A 24795-nucleotide genomic window follows, 5' to 3' on the forward strand; every position below is an offset into this window, starting at 1 on the left:
TTGTTTTTTTTAACCATAGCCCCATTGTCTGATCACACTGACTTTTTCAATTACCTTTCTAATTTCATTTAACCTACTACAGAAGCTGCTATACATATAAAGTGTAATATTACTCCAAAGGGTCTGACTGTTAGTCAACTCTACCCTAAGGTGATGTTCATTGCATGAGTAGTGCTTTTAATTTGTTTAAAGTGAGCTATCATTGGTGGATGCCACTAACAAAAGGGGTCAGGGATCAACATTCTCCACTTCCCAGTTTAGACCAAGTAATGTCTTCGTTCTTTGATTTTAATCACTTTTAAGCTGGGAGGCAGAGGCTCATCTCTTCGTAGTTAACACATGAGAGCATGAGGGAGAGAAATCGTTCTGGTTCGGGTTGCGAGACGATTTTTGGTGGGTCTGGAAAGTCTAAACAGTTTATTTAAAAAAACACTTTAAATTCTATGTTTATCTTGTCACGCTTTTCTGTGCTTTAAAGACCGAGGTTAAATGTTAGTGGCTCTTTTGTTGGAAAATGTGCTGTCTGTAAATGACAATGCGTTATCGCACAATGCTTTTTTTTAACATTAAAAAATCGCCCCTCATGTCCATTAGAAGTGTGATTTGCAAACGTTTATCATTCTGAAAAGTGGCTGGTGGTTCTGAAAGGTGTAGGAACCATGCGTATACATAGGTAATTTATAAGGTAGGCGAGATAGTTAAGTTAAGAGCATTCTGTCTTTTACTGGCAGACAATGAATAGATCGTCGTGACTGAGATGTGGCCCTACCTTTTCAAGCAATAAGAAAGCCACACCACCGCATTTTGGACAAACAGCAACACCTGGCTCAGCTATTTGGCTAACCCTCATACAGAGATTTGCATTGAGCCAGGAAACAGTTTGTCTCAGCACCCTGTACTGCAGCTCTCAGCGATTCGTTTAACTTCTTTGGACCACCACTTAATTATTACTGGAATCCAGGGACCCCTCTGAGTCATTACTGAAAGTCTGGAACCCTGCCAAAGCAATTTTGATGATTTGAACTGCAAAACAATACAGAAAAATACAGACACATGCATTCATCAAACAAATACACAAATAAATAAAACATTTATTTAATTCACAGATATATAAAAAAAATCAACATTTTTATTTTAAAGGTTAGAGCTTTTCTAAATTCACTTGAGCCAAGCCATTGTCAATATTTTATTCTGATTGATGCAGGATCACAGCTCCCACAAATCAGTCTGAGGACATCAATGTAGATTTTAGCCTCAAATTTCAGCTTCCTTCACTTTAAAAAAATACATATATATTTTATTGATTTTATTGATACACACAGAACGTAAAAAAGCCATATTACCCTCTCTTCCCCTCCACCCCTTCCTCTCCCAAATTGCCAAACACTGATATATAATCTCACCTTTTCTTGCGTACAACACATGTCCATTTCCCGTTCCCAATCTGCTATCTTAGGAGGCCCAGCAGCTCCCCATCTGTGTGCTATCTTTCTTTTCGCAAATGAGACCTAGGTTTATCAATATTTGTTGATATGAATTGGCGTCTTTTTCTGGCTGTACTCCCAGTAGCGCTCTTCTCGCTGATCTCTCCAATATACTGCCAGTAGTCTCCTCTAAGCACTAGTGAACATTCTCCAAGTACCTGGTCAACTTTGGGCAGTCCCACATGGTGTGGTATAGGGTTCCATCTTGTCCGCACTGTCATAGAAAAAGCATATCAGGAATCCTTCATATAGTATTTATTGTGTTCTGGTGTAATAAACTCTGTGCAGTATTTGTAGCTGTATTAGCTTATTCCTGGCTTTGATCGCTACCTGTTTGGGGAATTGTAGCTCGTCTGCACACTCGTCATCCCCTAGTTCACCCACATCATTCTGCCATTTATGACTCAACGCATGTAATTCTTTCTGAGTGTTCCTCTTAAGTGTCTGGTACGTTTATGACATCATTTTTGTTGTGAGGGGGGCGTCTAGCAACCTATTGTCCATCGGCGTTGACTCCATTGTATCTTCCTCCACTGCAATGTGCACTTTCAGTATGTGAGTTAATTGGAGGGTTCTGTATTGTTATGAGGGCTACATGTCACATTCCATTTGGAAGTGTGTGAATTTCCATGCCATTGGCGTCCCAAACGTCCACCAGTGCGCTGATCCCTATGAGGTCCCACTCTCTAAAGCCCCCCAGTGTTGTTACTCCTGGCAGCCTGTTTCCCACCCACAGGGGGTGTTTGGTGTCAGTCTACCCTTCCATCCCAGTGTCCTATGTAGTTGATACCATAACTCCATCATCAGTCTCGTAGCTGGGGTGTTGTCTTTTCTTAGCTTCCCTCTTTATAGAATATGTAAATAACCTTTAGCCCCCATAGTCTCCCTACCCATTCCTATTGCAGGATGTGTCCGTGGTGCAAAAGCCCATTAATTAATTATGGAGAATTGTGCTGTCTCATAATATCTACGCATATTGGGAAGCGCTATCCCTCCCTCGTATACAGATCTTTGAAGGTGAGAAAGTGCTATTTTCGGTGCGCCACCCTGCCAGAGAAGAGTTCAAAGTAGCAAATCTATCTCCTTGAAGAAGCTATTAAGTAGCCTTTGTGGCATGTTCTGCATTATATAGAGGAACCTTGGAGGTGTTACCATTTTAAAAACTGCAGCTTTTCCCAGCAGTGATAGTGGTAGGTTCTCCCGGTGCCTGATATCTTTCCTCAAACTCTTGTTTAGTGGTGTATTATTATCCTCAAAGTGCGTGACTGGGGATGCAGAAATCGATAGGCCCTGGTATTTAAAATTGGTTCTTCCCCCCTGAGAGGCATAGGGAGGGATGTCTCTGCTTTCCAGTTATCAACCAGGAAAATCAAGGTACTTATCAGGGTCTGCCAGACGTAACAGTGATATTCTTTCCTCCCATGCTGTACCCCTCCTCCAGCCTTCTGTCAATGGATCTCTGTGTATCCATTCAGCCAGCGGCTCCATGACTAGAGTAAAGAGCAGCAGCGATGAGGGATAACCCTGCCACGTCCCTTCTCCCTATTGGGAAAGCCCTAGACAGCACCCTGTTCACTCTCACCCTTGCCCGTGTCTTTGTGTATAATAGCTCGACCCATTTCAAGAATTTGGGGCCAAATCCCATCTTTGCCAAGCTTGCAAACATATAGGGCCACTCCACCCAATTGAATGCTTTATGAGCATCCAGGGAGGCCACCGCTAGTGGCACCTGAAGCCTTGACAAGGATGCCAGGTTGTTGTACAGTCGCCTAAGGTTAGACCGAGTGGAACTATTTGGTATAAAGCCATTTTGGTCAGGGTGTATTAACTCTGTTGTCGCTGACTTGTCCAGTCTCATACAGGGGCAGTCATTTACAAAATCCTGGAGTTCCCCTGAAAAGGTCTCTCAGGTAGCTTGTTACTGTCTCTGCTATGCTGACACTAGTGTGTAGCTTAACTCCCTGGGGAGCAGTCATTACTGTAATAATGTGTGACCTCACAGCCTCTGTATGTACCAGCCATGCCAGCATCTTCCCAGCTTTATCTCTACTCTCATTTATACATCGTTGTTGGGCCTGGTACATCAGTTTTATTTCATTTGTGGTCGTTACTCAGTATTCATCCCTAGCCTTCCCTAGATGCTGTTCCACCTCAGCTCCTGGCTGCTTTGCATATTCAGCCTCAAAGGCGCATACTTTCTGTTCTAATTAGTCATATTTTTTATTCTACTTTTGTTTTTTAATCTGCTACTTCACCTGCTACGATCGCTCCCCTTAATGTCATCTTGTAGGCATTCCACAAGACCATCTCATCTACGTCTTTGTCCTCATTCTCCTTAAAGTAATAATCTGTGACTTGGGACAGTCTGTCTATTTCTTGATGGGAGGTAAGCCTCCATGTCACCATTCTCCAGGTATTCATTCACCTCTGTGTATGTCCGTATCTTAATCTCGAGTTGGAAGTGATTTGATACTCCACATGCACCAAACAGTGCGTTTGTACATCTATATACTGGAAGCACAGGGGTAAACAAGTAACCTATATGGGACTGTATGTTGTGTCCCCCTGTGAGGACCAGCATTTCCCTCTCCCATCTGCCCACTATAGCTATACAGTGGCCCAATTTGTTGCACCAGATTTTGGTGACCTCTAAGGGAGAAGATTTTCGTGCCATTATGGCCACTCCTCAGAAGCCTTTGGTATAACCAGCGTGGCCCAGCAGATTATATTTGCCTGTGGTGAGCACCAGGGTGTTTGCCCGCACATATGTGACACTTGCAGAATCACTAGGCCGGTCGCATAGTGTGCAAGGGCCTTATGCAGCAGTCAATTCTTAAATCTGTGTCCCAATCCGTTCACATTCCATGTCAATACTGTTATGTAGTTCATTAGTCAATGTATATGTGGCTTTGTCAACATCCCACTCAACTGATACCATCTGCATGGCAACTTTACCCCTTCCCTCAAATTGTACCATAGAACCAATAAGCAGTACCTCTGCCCAACTCTCACCACACCCCAGTCTATCTTAGAGTGCTGTGGACATCGAACTAGCCGCTTCCCCAATTCACAGTACACCATAAGCCCCTGGCTTAATTAAACAATTAAAACAATAACTTAGTCAGCAACCATTGGTGTCAAGGAGAACCAGAGTGTTGCTCAGTTCGGCCGCTACTGCAAGGGATCATGATCAGTTTGTCTTCCACATTGTAGAGGCTATCTAGCAATATCTTAAGTTTTAAAAAATTTCCTCCGAGGTCTTTGGGGTCATCTCCGGTGGCGTTTGGCTTGTCGCTGAGGTAGTAAATCTTGTTTCATCCTCTTCCGACTCGTCCGGTGTACCTTGTAACACATCCCGTCTGGTTCCACCCAAGATTTCTCTCTGCCTCTTCACTGCCTTCATGACCTCCGCTCGTTCCCTTTCCACTTGTTCACAGTTGGGTTTTTGCAATGGCCAGGGAGGCTGTCTGCGTGGCCTCTGTCCCCCCTGTGCATCTGCCAACCTCTGTTAGATTCCCAAAGAAATGTCTCTCACCTTTAACTACGATGCAGAGTCTTGCTGGGAAGAACAGTGCGTACTGTATGTCTAATGTTCTGAGGTGGCATTTGACCAACAGGTAAGTGGCTCTTTGTTGCTGCACTGCCCTCGTAAGGTCCAGATATATTGAGACCGTGCCACCCTCCACTTGCCACAAGCGATGTGTTCTTGCTGCCTTTAACACTGAATCTCTGTGTTCGGTGGCATGTGTAGCTGCAGATACACATGCTGTGCATAGTCCGCCGTCTGGTGTTGGGTCGGAGTGTTATAAGTTGTTTTTCTTCGAAGAAGTCTTTTCGAGTCACGAGACCGAGGTACTCCTCCTACTTTGGTTCCATTGCGCATGGGCGTCGACTCCATGTTAGATTGTTTTTTTTCCGCCATTGGGTTCGGACGTGTTCCTTTTCGCTCCGTGTTTCGGGTCGGAAAGTTAGTCAGAATCAAACGGAAAATTTGTCGGTATTATTTCGTTCGGTATCGGGTTAGATTAGAATCGACACCGAATCTTGAAGAGCTCTGGTAGCCCTTCGGGGTAATTTCGATCCCCCGTCGGGGCCTGGTCGGCCCGACTGCGTGCAACATCGAGACTGATGGAACGGACCCCGTTCCGATTCTGTCCTAAATGCCACAGTAAATATCCCTATACAGACCAACATTTGGTCTGTAACTTGTGCCTGTCACCCGAGCACAAAGAAGAGACGTGTGAGGCCTGTTGAGCATTTCGGTCAAGAAAAACGCTCCGAGACCGAAGAGCCAGAAGGTTGCAGATGGCGTCCACGCCGACAGGACAACAACGGTTCGAGGAAGAGGGAGAAGAAGAAACATTCTCCATCCACGAATCGGATTCCGAAGAATTCAACGTCGAAGAAACCGTGAGTAAGACGTCGAAACAAGCATCACACAGAAAAACAGACAAAGCCCAGGGAACGCCACTGCTGACAGGCCATGGCTCAACCCATAAAGTAGGTGACCGTCCATCGGCACCGAAAAAGGGCGAGCTGGTGCCGAGATCGTCCGACTCAGGTCGAGACACAAGCATGCAGCAATCTCGGGACCGAGAAAGTGCCGCAGAAAAGGGTCGACACCGACACAGCGGCACCGAAGCTGCTCGGCACAGAGACAGCGGCACCGAAGCTGCTCAGCACAAAGATAGCGGCACCGAAGATGGTCGACACCGAGAGGGTACGACACCGAAAAAGAGAAAGATCTCATCGGAGCCGAAAACAACAAAGGACACGGTTTCGGTGCCAAAACGCCCAGCAACCGAACCGAAAGCCAGTTCCTACTCAGAGGAACAATCACTGTCCTCCCAACTTCAAAAACACAGATTTGAGGAGGAATTACAAACAACAGCTGTAGATCACACGCAAAAGCGGATCTTTATACAAAGTGGTACAGGGAAGATCAGCACCCTTCCCCCAATCAGAAGAAAAAGGAAACTGGATTTCCAACAACAAGAAAAAACACCACAAGCAAAAGTGGTAAAGAAGGTAACTCCACCACCCTCTCCACCACCGGCAACTCATATATCACCGGCACAGACTCCGTCACAATCACCAGCTCATACCACCATGAGCCAAGATGACCAGGACGCATGGGATCTCTATGACGCCCCAGTATCTGACAATAGCCCTGAGTCGTACCCCACTAAGCCCTCACCACCTGAGGACAGTACAGCGTGTGCTCAGGTGGTAGCTAGGGCAGCAGAGTTTCATAACGTATCGCTACATTCAGAGCCTATGGAGGATGACTTCCTTTTTAACACCCTGTCCTCCACCCATAGCAATTATCAAAGCCTTCCTATGCTCCCGGGAATGCTAAGGCACGCTAAACAAATCTTTAAGGAGCCAGTTAAAAGCAGAGCAATAACCCCAAGGGTGGGGAAGAAATACAAGGCACCACCCACAGACCCTGCTTTTATTACATCACAACTGACACCAGATTCAGTTGTCGTAGGAGCAGCTCGTAAAAGAGCCAACTCGCACACATCAGGCGACGCACCACCTCCAGACAAGGAGAGCCGAAAGTTTGATGCAGCCGGGAAAAGGGTTGCAGTACAAGCTGCAAATCAGTGGCGCATCGCCAACTCGCAGGCACTCCTAGCGCGATATGACAGAGCCCATTGGGACGAGATGCATCTCATCGAGCACCTCCCCAAAGAATTCCAAAAACGGGCAAAACAAGTGGTTGAAGAGGGACAAAACATATCCAACAACCAAATCCGTTCTTCTATGGATGCAGCAGATACAGCTGCAAGAACTATAAATACTGCTGTAACGATAAGGAGGCACGCATGGCTGCGCACATCCGGCTTCAAACCTGAGATACAACAGGCAGTGCTCAATATGCCGTTCAATGAACAACAATTGTTTGGACCAGAAGTGGACACTGCAATTGAAAAATTAAAGAAAGACACTGACACGGCTAAAGCCATGGGCGCACTCTATTCCCCGCAGGGCAGAGGCACATTTGGCACATTTCGCAAAACTACTTTCAGAGGAGGGTTTCGAGGTCAAGCCACACAAGCCAGCACCTCACAAACAACACCGTCTACCTACCAGGGACAGTATCAAAGGGGAGACTTTCGGGGGCCAATACAGAGGGGGCCAATTCCCAAGAAACCGGGGAAAATTTCAAGGGCCCAAAACCCCTCAAAACAAGCAGTGACTCACAAGTCACTCAACCCCTTCACACAACACCAGTGGGGGGAAGACTGAGCCAGTTCTACAAATCTTGGGAGGAGATAACAACAGACACTTGGGTCTTAGCAATTATCCAACATGGTTATTGCATAGAATTTCTCCAACTCCCTCCAAACGTCCCACCGAAAACACAAAATATGTCAAAACAGCATTTGGACCTTCTACAACTAGAAGTTCAAGCATTACTGCAAAAAGACGCAAAAGAATTAGTACCAGGTCCACAAAAGAACACAGGAGTTTACTCACTGTACTTTCTAATACCAAAAAAGGACAAAACTCTGAGACCGATATTAGATCTCAGAACATTAAACACCTTCATCAAATCAGAACACTTTCACATGGTCACGTTACAAGACGTAATACCACTACTGAAACAGCAGGACTATATGACAACCTTAGATCTAAAAGACGCGTATTTCCGTATACCGATACATCCCTCGCACAGGAAATACCTAAGGTTCGTATTCAAAGGAATACACTACCAATTCAAAGTGTTGCCATTCGGAATAACAACCGCGCCAAGAGTCTTTACGAAATGTCTAGCAGTAGTAGCTGCACATATCAGAAGGCAGCAAATACACGTGTTGCCGTACCTAGACGATTGGTTAATAAAAACCAACTCGCTAACAAAGTGTTCACACCACACAGATTATGTTATACAAACCCTTTGCAAACTGGGTTTCTCCATCAACTATGCAAAGTCACACATTCTGCCGTGTCAAACACAGCAATACTTAGGAGCGACAATCAACACAACAAAGGGGATAGCCACTCCAAGTCCACAAAGGGTTCACAATTTTCACAAGGTGATACAAGCTATGTATCCAACACAAAAAGTACATGCAAAGATGGTATTAAAACTCCTAGGCATGATGTCCTCATGCATAGCCATTGTCCCAAACGCAAGATTGCACATGAGGCCTTTACAACAGTGCCTAGCATCACAATGGTCACACGCACAGGGTCAACTTCTAGATCTGGTGTTGATAGACCGCCAAACATATATCTCGCTTCTATGGTGGAACAGTACAAATTTAAACAAAGGGCGTCCTTTCCAAGACCCAGTGCCACAATACGTGATAACAACAGATGCTTCCATGACAGGGTGGGGGGCACACCTCAATCAACGAAGCATACAAGGACAATGGGACGTACATCAAAGAAAGTTTCATATCAATCACCTCGAATTGTTAGCAGTATTTCTAGCGTTGAAAGCATTCCAACCCATAATAACCCACAAATACATTCTGGTCAAAACAGACAACATGACAACAATGTATTATTTAAACAAACAGGGGGGACACACTCAACACAGTTGTGTCTCCTAACACAAAAAATATGGCATTGGGCAATTCACAACCACATTCGCCTAATAGCACAGTTTATTCCAGGGATCCAGAACCAGCTAGCAGACAGTCTCTCTCGGGATCACCAACAGGTCCACGAATGGGAGATTCACACCCAAATCCTGAACACGTACTTCCAAATTTGGGGAACACCTCAAATAGATCTATTTGCAACAAAAGAAAACGCAAAATGCCAAAACTTCGCAACCAGGTACCCACACCGGCAATCTCAAGGCAATGCTCTATGGATGAATTGGTCAGGGATATTTGCATACGCTTTTCCCCCTCTCCCTCTCCTTCCATATCTAGTAAACAGATTGAGTCAAAACAAACTCAAACTCATTCTAATAGCACCAACATGGGCGAGACAACCTTGGTATACAACACTACTAGACCTGTCAGTAGTACCTCATGTCAAACTACCCAACAGGCCAGATCTGTTAACACAACACAAGCAACAAATCAGGCATCCAAACCCAGCATCGCTGAATCTATCAATTTGGCTCCTGAAATCCTAGAATTTGGACACTTAAACCTCACACAGGAATGTATGGAGGTCATAAGACAAGCTAGAAGGCCATCCACTAGACACTGCTATGCAAGTAAATGGAAAAGATTTGTTTGCTACTGCCATAATAATCAAGTTCAACCATTGCATGCATCTCCAAAAGATGTTGTAGGGTATTTACTACATTTGCAAAAGTCAAATCTAGCTTTCTCTTCCATAAAGATACATCTCGCAGCAATATCTGCATACCTGCAAATTACTCATTCAACTTCCCTATTTAGAATACCTGTCATTAAAGCATTTATGGAAGGCTTAAAAAGAATTATACCACCAAGGACACCACCTGTTCCTTCATGGAACCTCAATATTGTCTTAACAAGACTCATGGGTCCACCTTTCGAACCCATGCATTCTTGCGAAATGCAATATCTAACGTGGAAAGTTGCATTTCTCATTGCCATTACATCTCTAAGAAGAGTAAGTGAAATTCAGGCATTTACTATACAAGAACCACTTATTCAAATACACAAAAATAAGGTAGTTCTAAGAACCAACCCAAAATTCTTACCAAAGGTCATCTCACCGTTCCACTTAAATCAAACAGTGGAATTGCCAGTGTTCTTTCCACAGCCAGACTCAATAGCTGAAAGAGCACTACATACATTAGAAATCAAAAGAGCACTAATGTACTACATTGACAGAACAAAACTAATTAGGAAAACAAAACAACTATTTATTGCATTTCAAAAACCTCATACAGGAAATCCAATATCAAAACAAGGTATAGCTAGATGGATAGTTAGGTGCATCCAAACCTGCTATCTTAAAGCAAAGAGATAGCTGCCTATTACACCAAAGGCACACTCAACCAGAAAGAAAGGTGCTACCATGGCCTTTCTAGGAAATATTCCAATGAACGAAATATGTAAGGCAGCAACATGGTCTACGCCTCACACATTTACTAAGCACTACTGTGTAGGCGTGTTATCTGCACAACAAGCCACAGTAGGTCAAGCTGTACTAAGAACTTTATTTCAAACTACTTCCACTCCTACAGGCTGAACCACCGCTTTTGGGGAGATAACTGCTTACTAGTCTATGCACAGCATGTGTATCTTCAGCTACACATGCCACCGAACGGAAAATGTCACTTACCCAGTGTACATCTGTTCGTGGCATTAGTCGCTGCAGATTCACATGCGCCCACCCGCCTCCCCGGGAGCCTGTAGCCGTTTGGAAGTAATCTTCAACATTTGTACATTTGTAAATATATTACTTTAACCTTCATTTTGTACATACTTATTCATTCCATTGCATGGGCACTATTACTAACATACACAACTCCTACCTCACCCTCTGCGGGGAAAACAATCTAACATGGAGTCGACGCCCATGCGCAATGGAACCAAAGTAGGAGGAGTCCCTCGGTCTCGTGACTCAAAAAGACTTCTTCGAAGAAAAACAACTTGTAACACTCCGACCCAACACCAGACGGCGGACTATGCACAGCATGTGAATCTGCAGCGACTAATGCCACGAACAGATGTACACTGGGTAAGTGACATTTTCCATCCGTAGTTTAGAAGCTTCACTATTGTGATCGGGGGAGGGGGAGATCCTGGGGCAAGTTCTCTTGTTGGCACTCTATGCGCCCTTTCCACTGCGAACCATTTGGAGGACTTGCCGTCCAACATAATGTTAATCGCCCACAACGCCATGGATTTTCCTTCCACTCTTTCCGGACGTCCCACCACTCTTATATTATTCCTATGAGAGCGGCCCTCCACGTTGTCCATCTTTCCACAAAGTGCTTTAACCTCCTTTTCTAGTTGAGACAGTTTCTCATCGTGAGATAGGATGGTAGGTCTGGCCTGTGCCAAGGTGGATTCAGCCTCCGCCACTCTGTAAGCTACCTTTTTGTGATCTTCTCTTAGCAGATTGAGGTCAGTTGCCACTTTAGATCTTTTGTTATCAGGAATTCCTTACTATCCTTGATAGCTGCCAAGATCGTCACTGTATGCATGTCTGGTGCCTTTTCGTACACCAGTTCCTTCGGGACTTCTGGGGCTGTGTGCTTTCCAAGCTCTGGGTAACACACAGTCATGTGGGTGGTGCAGTCCCTTAGTTGTAAGGTTTCAGCCATTCGGATCTATGATGCTCCTTGTTGACAGTAAGGAGCTATAGTTCTTCACCTGGTTTGCAATGGCGTGTCGTTGCATTTTCAACTCTCCCTAGACATACCCTGCTCCTCCACCGCCTATGTCATGCTGCCCCCGTCCTCAGTGGTTGTAAGTCTGTATACTGCACCCACTCCTGTGAGCAGTTTCCGGCACCCCCCTCTTCAGTGGTCGTAAGTCTTACTACTGTGCTTGCTCTGTGAGCTGTGTTTCTGCCTTATGCCCCTAGACCTACTCACTTTTTTATGTTTCTGCGTTATACCCTTGGTATGGTCCATCAGCAGTCTGGTTCTCCTCTCAAGGCCGTGACGGTCATGCAGCACCAGAGGCCCTGGGGCTCCTCGCACTTCCACTGAGTCTGCAGACCCATTCCCAAAGGCACAACAGCAGGCAGAAAATGGACACGGGGCACCCGCTGCAACCACTATTGTGTCTCCCGATGCCACGGCGTGTCGTCTCTCCTCCACGCCAGTCTACAGTTCCGTCACCATTCGCCCGCATTGTGTGAGCCCATGCTGCCATCTTGATTACTTGGGCCGCAGCGGCCCTCCCGCTTCTCGCCTTGTTTCTGGCTTCTCCAGGAGAAAAACTCACTCCCGTTTTGATTAGGGGGTCAGTAGCTTTTTCCCCCTGTCTCGGGTCGATTTTTGTGCACCTCTGTTCAGGATAACTGCGCTTGCAGCCGCTACGGAGCATTACAGCTCTACTGCCACTGCCATGCTCCGCAGGCCAAACCGCTGTTCCTTCACTTTTACAGAACATTTTTAAATTTTACATTCTGCTTCTTTATTCATATAGACTTTGATAATATGTTAATATTATTTAATTTTCGAAGTAGATGCGGACCCCCCAAATGACTAAGTTCTGCAGACCCATAATGGGCCCCCAAACTACATGTTAAGAACCGCTGCTCTAGATTATTCATATCAGGAGGATGGTAGGTTTGAGCTTCTAAGGTTGAAAGAACAGTTCCACACACCTCTCCTGACCTGCAGTTCCAAGGCCCTATCTCCATTAGGGAGCCAATCCAACCTTTTCAATGTATTGGATAATGGTAGATATTATTTGAAGATGTAGGCAGCGTCTTTTTTTATACCAAATAATGGTTTCTGTTTTGCCGTGTTTAAATAAATAAATAATTCTGTTTCAGCTGTTACTCTGCCTCGTCACTTTTTGGACCATAATTAAGCAGTATTGTTAAAGAAAGAAAGCTCCCAAAGCTAGTCATTCACTGAAGGCATTTTTGGGAAGAAGTAAAGCTGACGGCATTTTCTAAACCCAGATCAGTAACTACTCCCCTTAAAATGGATCTTGCATCAGGTCGTAAAGCGAGAGGATCCAGTTGAAAAAAGCAGTCAAAGGCCTTTTATCCCATGTAGTGACTACAAACCTGGCTCCCTGCTCTCACGTTCCCAAGCACAATACAGGTGCAGTTTCATTGCTACAACATTGTAGACGCAGGGGCTTCCTGGACTCAGAGGGTTCTTTCCCCTTATCCAGCGGTAACTGGTGTCTCTACGTACAGACAGCAGAGATTTGCACCTGTGTGGGGGAGGTGGAATAGGGATAACCTGTACTTCCTGCATGATATTTGGCTATCTGTTCATCAGTGAAATCCGTATTCAGTATTTTGTTATAAGAACCAGAGATTATTTAACATTTAGGAAACTGTGTTTGTTTAATACTTAAGGATATTTTATTAACCTTTGTTGTTTTAGGTGCCAAATTTCCAATCAAATGGACTGCACCTGAGGCGGCGTTATATGGTCGATTTACGATAAAGTCTGACGGGTGGTCCTTTGGCATTCTTTTGACCGAGCTGGTGACCAAGGGCAGGGTGCCCTATCCAGGTGTGTAATAAATGCTCTGCACGTCATTCGAAGGTTCATGGATTGTTTTGCAACAGCAGCTCGACTATACGTTTTTAAAACATTCGCTTGAAATCCAGCAAATTACGACCGGAAGGTTTCGTTTTAGATTTTTAAATGATATGATAAAATATATTTGCTCTACTTAAATCAAGATATTGTACATTATTAGTGCTGCTACTCCACCCACCCCTCCCCCCTCTTCACCACTCCCTGTAGCCTACCAAGGAAGCATTAATGTACTTAGGAGTTTGTGGGGAAGATTTTGCCACACACCCCAGTCAGTGTCTTGTTCAAGCATTGCTTCTTTTGCAGCAGACACTGAAATGCACAACGTTGCTTAAAATATTCTAAACTCAAAAATATGTTTCTGGCTTTAAATGTAAAGGAGCATGGTTAACAATTTGCTTTTCATACTCTTGTTCTGTCTGATTTTGTTAAAATGATAGTTTAGCAGTTTGAGCCCTGTCATTCTTCATTACCTAATGATATGTCAGTGCTACAGCAGGGGTTAAGCCACACTGTCACGTGACAGTGTTTGCTGCAATGGGCAGGCTCCATCTATTAAGTGGAACAAACAGATACACGAAAGGTCACTGCTACGACTGAACATTATCCCTGGGGGTATTTTTTTCAATGCATTCGTTTCTTCCTAGCTTTGGTCGAATGTAACACTAATTGGGTATGATTTTATTACCAGTAACTGCCTCCAAATTGTGTGTTAGTATTTAGGATACAGAATTCTTCCTACACATGCACAAATACGATGGCTTTGCAATGTTATTTTGCATGCATTTTAATATTTAAGAAATAATCACTTAAAGGAATATTTTTGAATGCACGTATATTTCATCCAAAAGATGTATCCAGTAAAACGCCTGGTTGCCTGATTTTCCCTCTCTTTCAGTATCACACTATTCTCCTTTTGGTTTTTCATGCCACCGAGTGCTCCCGTCATCGCCATGATGTCATTCCCTGGCCATGCCACTTCCCACAGTCATCGCTCTTAAGACAGTTCTCTCCATCTTACACCTTCACCTCTTCATTTTGTCAGTTCTTGACTCTGCAACTGACCATGATCGCGCCTACCCCCTGCAAGCCCCACTTTTCTGTTTTTCTCTTATTTGTCCAGCTCCATTCTCAGCATTACACCAACGGCTTCTGCAATGAGGCCACTTTCCGTTTTTTTATGTTTCGTTTTTTTGGGAAGGGTCTACACCTCAGTCAGGGCAGTATAAGCCCTCGGATATGAGTGTGGAGCTGTTTGTACAGGTGATGAAGCACAGTATAAATGAGGTTAGAAGTGCCTGCATAAAGTATGAACATTTCGTAGATGAGGAAGACGGGGCAAGGAGAGGGGAAGAGATGTAAAGTTTGTTATTTGGAAATCAGTTTAGATGCAATAAGAGGAGATGTGAGGGGCTTAGCCACATTTCCTCTTGTAAATTGTTCTACAATCTAGGAACAAAGTATCAGAAAGACTGAATGTTTGATCTTCTTTGTAGAGGAATTACAAATATTTAATGAAAACTGTAAAAATAAAATCTAGCAAATTAACGTTGGTTTCTCATGGGCCCTCATGTACTTGTTGCTAAAAGTATTGATGCATTTTCTTACAAAATGCCTTTGAGTTACCACATTCTCATTAAAGTTCTGCCATTGGTCTATAATTTGAAAAGCTGCTAAGTGATTATTCTCATCATACTTTGACACAGGAACAAAGTATTTGTTCGATGGCATGTGTGGCTATAGATACAAATGCTTTGCATAAGTCTGCCATCTAGTGTTGGACTCCGAGTGTTACAAGTTGTTTTTGTTCAAAGAATCTTTTCGAGTCACGAGATAGTGACTCCTCCTCTCGGGGATAGTGCACATGGGCATTGAGTCGTTTGTTAAATTGTTCTCTCTCCGCCGTCAGGTTCGGATGTGTTTCCTCTCGCTCCAGTAGATCTCGGTTCGGTCTCTTTCAAACTTTCCTTTCTGTCTTTCTTTAGGCGACTGCATAGTATTTCAGTTGCGTACTTCCACACTTTAACTAATTGATTTTCAGCGTTGGGGTCGGTTCAATGCCCTGAGGGGCATCCACGGCCTTCTTGGGCCTACTGTGTCAAGTGCTGCAGAAAAATGCTGGGCTAATGGAACAAACTCCGTTTAGGTTCTGTCCTCGATGCCACTCCAAGTTCCCACACACAGATCAACACTTAGTGTGTAACTTGTGCTTGTCCCCAGAACATAAAGAAGAGACCTGCAATGCCTGTAGGTCTTTTCAATCTAAGAAGACTCTCCGGGACTGAAGACCTCATCGGTTGAAGATGGCGTCGTAGACACCGGACAGCACCTTTGACATCTTCGGAGAGGAACATGCACAAGAAGAAATTGGACATCAGGCAGCCCTTTCGATCTGAGACTCTGAGTCAGACGAAGATTCTGACATCGAGAGCCAATTGATTCCATCAGCGCAGTATTTGAGTGCAACAGCCCCATCTTTGCATGTAAAGATGTTAAAAAAGACTTCTAAGCTGGTCATCCATCCACCACTGCCGTCGGGCCATGGTAGGATCCCAAAATTATATTCGGATGCCCCACCCTCCGGTTCGGCACCAAAATTTGCAAAGAACAAGGTGTCTTCAGCACCATCCAAAGACTCAGCAGCATCCTAACCAATATCGGCATTGAGTAGAGCATTCGATCCGAGCACTTCAGCTCCGAAAAAGCAGCCTTCAACATCGGCTTTGGAGCCGACACCTTCGGTCCAAAAAATGACTTCAATGCCAAAAACTTCAGAATCGAAAATTATACTTACCAAAGACTCCACAATTTCACCTGAAGTGACTTCACCAGTGGAGCCCATTTTGGAAGTCATGGACGCTTGTAAGCGCAAGATTCATATACAAAAGGGAACAGGGAAAATAATTGCTTCTCCTCCTGTACCAATTAAAAGGAGACCTTTCAAGAAACATTGGACACTGCTCCTCCTCTTAAAAAAAAAAAGTCTCCAAGGACAAAGACAAGGCTCCGGATCAACTTCAGCCTTCTCCACCTCACTCTCCTGTACTTCCTCCTACTCCACCACCACCACAATCTCCTACATCTTTCATACAGCCATAATTGTCTCCACTAGAAAGAGGATACAACCAGGTTATTGCAAGGGCAGTGGCATACCATAATGTACATATGCACACCTACCCTATTGAAGATGATTTCCTCTTTGATACTTTTACCAACACCCATAAAGAGAGTCAGTTCTTAACCATGCTACTAGGTTTACTTAGACATGCCAAAAAGGTCTTCAAAGAACCTGTTGGGTCAAGAGTGATTACACCAAGGGTCGATAAAAAAAAAATACAAAGCTGCACCCTCAGATCCAGCATTTATAAAATCACAGCTACCTCCAGATTCTGTAGTAATAATTGGGGCATGAAAGCGTGCTAATAGCCAGTCCACAGGAGATGCTCCTCCTCCTGATAAGGAGAGCAAAAAACTGGATGCAGCGGGCAAAAGGACAGCTGCTCAAGCTGCTCAAGCTGCAAATCACTGGAGAATTGCAAATTCTCAGGCACTCCTAGCAAGATATGACAGGGCCCACTGGGACGAAATGGAGGAACTGCTCCAGTATCTTCCACAGGAACATCAAAAGGAGTTAGGAGATAGTCTCAGAAGACTAGCCACCTCAAACAATTCAATCAGATGTGCCATTGATGTAGCTGATACAGCAGCACATGGTGTAAACACCAGTGTTCTTATAAGAAGGCATGCTTGGCTGAGGTGCTCAGGCATCAAGCCAGAAATACATCCGGCAGTTCTCAACATGCTTTTAGATAAAGAACACTTATTTGGCTCAGAGTCTGATACCACTATTGACAAGCTGAAATAAGAGTAAGTAACAGCTAAAGCTTATGGGGGCCTTAATAACGACACCAACTAGGCATACGTTTCATAGACTACAAATTAGGGGAGGTTTCAAGACATCATCTAATGAGCCTTCCACTTCCCAAACCAAACAAGGAACGCATTTTTACATTAAAGGTTCCTTTAGAAGCTCTTACAGGGGTGCAAACAATAGAGGCAAAGGTAAAGGGTCCACCTCAAATACAAGACAGTGACTTCTTACAAATCTGCACTGCACACACCTCTCCAGTGGGGCGAATACTAGCAAATTTCTACCCACATTGGTCAAATATCACCACAGATCAAAGGGTTCTATCAATTATCCAACACGGTTATTGTCTAGAACTCATTTCCACTCCTCCAAACATACCCCTTCGTGTCTACAAACTCTCACACGATCATCTCATCACAATGCCTTCTTCTCAAAAGGGCTACAGAACCAGTTCCCCTGTCTCTAAAGAGTTAGGAGTATATTCCCTATACTTTCTTATAACAAAGAAAGATGACTCATTAAGACCAATTCTGGACCTCAGACCTCTCAACCTATACATGCTTTCAGAGTACTTTCATATGGTCACTGCAAAATGTTAGTACACTATTACAGAAAGAATATTACATGACAGTATTAGATCTTAAAGGTGCTTATTTCCACATTCCCATACATCCAACACATCGCAAATATCTCAGATTTGTCACTGTGGGAAAACATTATCAATTCAAAGTTCTACCATTCGGGGTAACAACCGATCTCATAGTGGCTGCATTCCTCAGAAGAGAACATATTCACATTTTCCCATATTTGGACGATTGGATCATCAAAGCTAATACTATCCAACAATGTCAGAAGCATACTCAGTACACAGTAACCCTTTTACACACTCTAGGATTTACAATCAACTTTCTCAAACCCCATCTCCAACCCTCACAGATAAAGCCTTATTTGGGAACAATACTCACTCAGGGTTGGCATATCCAATCCCAGCACGGATTCAAGCTTTCCAAACTCTTCTGTCTCAAGTACAGGAGAACCATACTTACACAGTGAGAATAGTGATGCAGCTATAAGGGTTTGATGGCTTCCTGCATTGCCGCTGTCCCTCATGCCAGACTACGCATGTGTCCACTACAGCAGTGTATGTCTGGTCAGTGGTGTCAGTCACAGGGTCATCTTCAGGATCTAGCGTTGTTGGACCGCCGGACTCACCGCTCTCTGCAATGGTGGAATCCCACCCACCATTCAAAGGGGCAGCCCTTTCAAGACCTTGGGCCTCAGATGACTCTCACTACAGTTGCATCACATATAGGTTGGGGAGCTCACCTCAACAACCTTAAAAAACACAGCAGATGGGATCCCATTCAACAAACTTATCACATCAACTACTTAGAGTTACTAGTAGTCTTTCTAGCGCTCAAAGCAATTCTGCCACAAGTCTCATACAAAGTGGTTCTAGTCCGTACAGACAACATGACAACTGTATTATCTGCAGAAACGGGGGGACACACGCATCTCAATTGTCCCTTCTAGTGCAGACAGTTTGGAAGTGGGTAATTCCTAATCGCATTCAATTACTGGCAGAATATCTCCCAGGAACGGACAATCAGTTTGCAGACCTCCTAAGCAGGATACAGCACAAGTCCATGAATGGGAACTTCACCCACAAGTACCTCACCAATACTTTCACTTCTGGGGAACACCAGAAATAGATCTCTTCGCCACCGTATAAAATTCAAAATGCCAAAACTTCGCGTCCAGATACCTACACCCTCAGTCCAAGGGCAATGCTCCATGGATGAATTGGTAAGGGATATTTGCTTATGCTTTTCTGCCTCTCCCACTCGTTCCATTTCTGGTTCGCAAACTGAGACAAACATCATTCACCATGATTCTTGTAGCCTCCACATGGACACGTCAACCTTGGTACACAACATTATTGGATTTGTCTGTGGTTCCCCACAAGAAACTTCCCAACAGACCCGACCTTATGGCTCAAAAACGGGGTCAAATCAAACATCCAGACCTCAAAACACTCAAACTTGTGATATGGCTTTTGAAGTCATAGAGTTAGGATATTTACAACTTTCCTCTGAATGTATGGACATTCTTAGAGAGGCATGTAAACCTACAACTAGACAGTGTTATGCTGCAAAATGGAAACTTTTTGTATGCTACTGTCAGCCTAAACACATTGATCCATTAAAAGCATCAGTGCAAGACAGTGTTTATCTGCTACATTTATAAAAGACAAATTTAGCATACTCATCTATTAGATTTCATTTAGCAGCTATAATGGCTTACTTCCAAAACAGACAACATATTTCTTTGTTCAGAATTCCTGTAATTAAAGCATTTATGGAAGGACTTACAAGGGTTATTCCACCCAGAGTTCCCCCAGCTCCAGTATGGAACCTCAATATTGTCCTTACTAGATGTATGGGTCCACCATTTGAACCAATGCATTCCTGTACTTTGCGATTTCTTTTGTAGAAAAGTTGCCTTTTTAGTGGCTATCACTTCTCTACAATGTGTGAGTGAGTTTCAAGCCTTCACTTTAGAAGAACCCTTTTTCCAAGTACATAGAGATAGAGTAGTCCTTAGGACAAATCCTACATTTCTCCCAAAATGAGTTTTACCATTTCACATTGACCAATCAGTTGGGTTACCTGTTTTTTTTCCCCCACAGCCAGACTCAGTAGCTGAAAGAGCTTTGCACGCACTAGATGTTAAAGGAGCCCTTACGTTTTACATTGAAAGGACTAAAAGTTTTAGAAAATCTAAACAGCTTTTTGTAGCATTTTTAATGCCTCACAAAGGCAATCCAATTTAAAAAAATAGAATAGCGAGAGGGATAGTCGAGTGTATTCAGACTTGTAATCTGAAAGCTAAAAGACAATTACCTACAGCTCCTAGAGCAAACTATACAAAAATGAAAGGTCTTCTGTGGAATTTTTAGGAAACATTCCAATAGCAGATATTTGTAAGGCTGCTTCTTGGTCTACACCACACATATTCACTAAGCACTATTGTGTAGATGTTGTAGCTCGCAAACAAGCAAATATTGGCCAGGCAGTGCTCAGGACACTTTTTCAAGTTACTCCAACCCCTACAGGCTAGCCACCACTTACTTGGAGGGGACTGCTTTAATGTCTATGCAAAGCATGTGTAGCTACAAGCCATCAAACGGAAAATGTTACTTACCCAGTAGACATCTGTTCATGGCACATAGTGCTATAGATGCGCCCTCCCTCCTCCCCGGAAGCCTGTAGTTGTAGTAAAATTCTTCTACAAATATTGTACATATGAATATACACTGCATGGACATCCTTTTATTTATATATATAAAAATATATATATATATGTGTGTGTTTGATGGCATGTGTAGCTGCAGATACACATGCTGTGCATATGGATTCCGACATCTAGTGTTGGGCTCGGAGTGTTACAAGTTGTTTTTCTTCGAAGAAGTGTTTTCGAGTCACGGGATCGAGTGACTCCTCCTCTTCGGTTCCATTGCGCATGGGCATAGACTCCATTGTTAGATTGTTTTCTTTCCGCCGTCGGGTTCAGACGTGTTTCCTATCGCTCCGAGATTTCGATTTGGAAAACTTTGCAAAACTTTCATTTCATCGGTATTGTATCGATCGGGTTAATAATCTTCCATCGACACAGCAGTACCGTTGAGAAACAACTTTGTTCGCCCTTCGGGGCGCGCGCTCCCTACTCGGGCCGACCGCGTGGAGAGCCTCATGGATTGGACTCCATTTCGATTCTGCCCTCGGTTCTAAACGAAGTACCCATACACAGACCAGCATCTGGTTTGCAACCTCTGCCTTTCTCCAGACCATCGGGAGGAAAACTGCGAGGCCTGTCGATCCTTCCGATCGAAAAAGACTGAGACAGAAGAGCAAGAAGGCTCGAAATGGCGTTGACGAGTGGAGAGCATTTCTACGTAGAAGAAGAAGAACTACTGCAGACAGCGGTCTCAGTCTGAGATTCGGACTCGGAGCAAGAATCTGAGGAAGACAGACCCGGTCAGCATGTGAGTACGTCTGCCCCTGCACCCTCAAATAAGAAAAAACAGAAGGCCTTGGGTATGTCACTGCCGGAAGCTCGGCCTGAAAAAAAACAGTTGGTGACCAACCCTCCAGTTTGGCACCGAAAAAGGCCACCCCTCCGCAAACCTCAGAGTCGACAAAAAGCTCAGTTTCAGACTCCAATAAACAGCAATATTCAGAGTCAAAAATAAGAAAACCTGTTTCGGAGCAGAGAACTTCCTCATCCTTTTCGATCCTGAAAAACACATTTCGGAGCCGAAAAAAACGGCATACAGAGAAGAACATGGACTTTCTAAAAGACTTAAAGAAAGCCACAAAACCTCTGAGGAGGAGTCAGAGGTTGAAACAGTACTTCAAATTATGGATGAGAGGCAGTCCAGGATCCACATCCACAAGGAAACAGGGAGAATTAGCACAGAACCTCCATTAAAAACAAAGAGGAAGCTAGCATTTCAGGAGGAATTGGACACTATGCAGCCCCTAGCTAAAGTGCCAAAACAGAAAGAGAAGCCAGCACCTCCTCAGTCTTCTCCTCCTCATTCTCCGCATCTACCTACCTCTCCTCACACTAGCCCTACACCAATGCATTCCCCAACTCATTCCTATGACTCACAACAGGGCACTGTTGATCCATGGGATCTTTATGACCCTGATCCCATCCCAAGCAACGATCCAGACAGCTACCCCTCTAAACCATCACCACCTGAGGATACTACTGTATATAACCAGGTCATAGCTAGGGCTGCAACCTAACATGGGGTTACAATGCATACAGAACCACTAGAAAAGGATTTTTTATTCAACACATTATCCTCAACTCATTTGAGATACCAATGCCTCCCGATGCTCCCAGGCATGGCAAAACATGCAAATCAAATTTTTAGCAAGCCGGTAAAAGCACGCATTATAACACCTAGAATAGAAAAGAAGTACAAACCCGCTCCTTCTGACCCTGATTATATCACCCATCAGGTACCACCTGATTCTATTGTGGTTAGTGCTGCCAGGAAGAGAGCAAATAGTCAGTCCTCAGGAGATGCACCCCCTCCTGATAAGGAAAGCAGGAAATTCGATGCTGCTGGGAAAACTGTTGCATCCCAAGCGGCAAACCAATGGAGAATAGCAAACTCACAAGCACTACTAGCTCGTTATGATAGAGCCTATTGGGACAAGATGCAAGATATAATACAGCATCTCCCCAAATAACACCAAAAAGGGGCTCAACAGGTAGTGGAAGAAGGGCAAGATATCACAAATAACCAAATAAGATCTGCCCTAGATGCAGCAGATACAGATGCAAGGAGTGTCAACACAGCAGTCACTATTTGTAGGCATGCATGGCTCTGATCTTCTGGATTCAAGCCAGAAAAACAACAGGCTGTGTTAAACATGCCCTTCGATAAAAAAACATCTTTTTGGGCCAGAGGTAGACACAGCAAATGAAAAGCTACGAAAAGACTCCGACACAGCTAAAGCAATGGGTGCACTCTATTCCACACCATATAGAGGTTCATTTCGTAAACCTCAATTTCGGTTGGTTTCAGACCACAGCTCTCAGAGGCATCAACCTCCCAAACAAAACCAACCTACCAAACACAGTACCAACGAGGTGGATTTAGAGGCACATATAGAGGACAGTACTCCAAAAATAAAGGAAAATTCAAGGCCTCTAAGCAGCCTGCAACACACCTAAAACAGTGACTTCCCTCACTCCCTTCCACTCCACACATCTCCTGTGGGGGGAAGACTTCAGCAGTTCAACACACATTGGCAAAATATCACCACAGACAACTGGGTGCTATCAATTATCCGCAATTGGATAAACACTCCTCCAACTATTCCACCAAGGTTTCACAAACTAACCACAGAACACACAATTCGGTTACAAGAAGAGGTCCAATCTCTACTACTCAAACAACCAATAGAGTTAGTTCCACAGTCTCAGATAGGAACAGGAGTTTATTCACTATGCTTTCTCATTCCCAAAAAAGATGGCACCCTCAGGCCAATATTAGACCTCAGGCCCCTCAATCTTTACATCCTGTCAGAGCATTTTCACATGGTAACTTTATAGGATGTTATCCCACTGCTACAAAAACAAGATTTTATGACCGCTTTAGACCTCAAGGATGTGTATTTCCACATACCCATCCATCCTGCCCACAGAAAATGCCTCAGGTTTGTCATTCAAGGAAAACACTACCAATTCAAAGTGTTACCCTTTGGAATAACAACAGCGCCAAGGGTATTCACAAAGTGTTTGGCAGTAGTGGCAGCTTACCTAAGAAGACAACATATACATGTCTTTCCATATCTAGACAATTGGCTAATAAAAACAAGCAGTCGTACACAATGCCAAAATCATACACGTTATGTAATACAGACCTTACACACACTAGGTTTCTCAATAAACTACCAAAGATCATACCTCCAACCAGCACAACCACAACCGTATTAAGGTGCGATACTAAATACTCAACAAGCTCTATCATATCCAAACACACAAAGGATACAAGCTTTCCAAAATCTAATTCCACAAATACAACCAAATCAACAATACACTGTAAGATTTGTCATGAAAATTCTAGGAATGATGGCATACTGCATTGCAATTGTCCCACACGCAAGATTAACTATGCAGCCCTTACAACAGTGCCTTACACAACAATGGTCACAGACACATGGTCAACTCGAAGATCTAGTGTTGATAGACCGCCAAACATATATGTCCCATCAGTGGTGGAATTCTACCAATCTAATCAAGGGGCGGTCATTTCAAGACCCTGTGCCTCAGACCATAATTTCAACAGACGTATCAATGATTGGTTGGGGAGCTCACCTAAACAATCACAACATTCAAGTACAATGGGATGTCAAACAGAAACAGCTACAAATAAACCACTTGGAGTTATTAGCTGTCTTTCTAGCCCTCAAAGCTTTTCAACCTCTTCTCACACAGAAGAATGTTCTTATCAAAACAGACAATATGACAACCCTGAATTATCTCAACAAACAGGGAGGGACACATTCATCCCACCTGTCCCTTCTACCCCCAAAAATGTGGAAATGGGCAATCCACAACCAAATTCATCTATTAGCGCAGTATATCCCAGGGATGGACAATCAGTTGGCAGATATCCTCAGCAGGAATCACCAACAAACTCACGAATGGGAGATTCATCCTCATCTACTTCAAAAGTACTTTCAAAAGTGGGGTACACCAGACATAGA

At 43.9% G+C, this 24795-nt stretch overlaps 1 protein-coding gene and 1 long non-coding RNA gene across 5 annotated transcripts in view; one reads left to right on the forward strand and one right to left on the reverse strand.

Moving 5' to 3' along the window:
• Window positions 1–24795, forward strand: part of YES1 (YES proto-oncogene 1, Src family tyrosine kinase) — a 321603-nt gene that overhangs the window by 284897 nt on the left and 11911 nt on the right. For all 4 annotated transcript variants that reach the window (XM_069219977.1, XM_069219978.1, XM_069219980.1 and 1 more), the window contains exon 11: window positions 13474–13605. In XM_069219977.1, coding sequence (XP_069076078.1) covers window positions 13474–13605 — 132 coding nt within the window. The remainder of the gene's footprint in view (window positions 1–13473; window positions 13606–24795) is intronic.
• Window positions 1–24795, reverse strand: part of LOC138282425 (uncharacterized) — a 130774-nt gene that overhangs the window by 33997 nt on the left and 71982 nt on the right. The gene's annotated exons all lie outside the window — the stretch shown is intronic.

Source organism: Pleurodeles waltl, chromosome 2_2 (genome assembly GCF_031143425.1).
Source record: "Pleurodeles waltl isolate 20211129_DDA chromosome 2_2, aPleWal1.hap1.20221129, whole genome shotgun sequence".
NCBI classification, from domain to species: Eukaryota; Metazoa; Chordata; class Amphibia; order Caudata; family Salamandridae; genus Pleurodeles; species Pleurodeles waltl.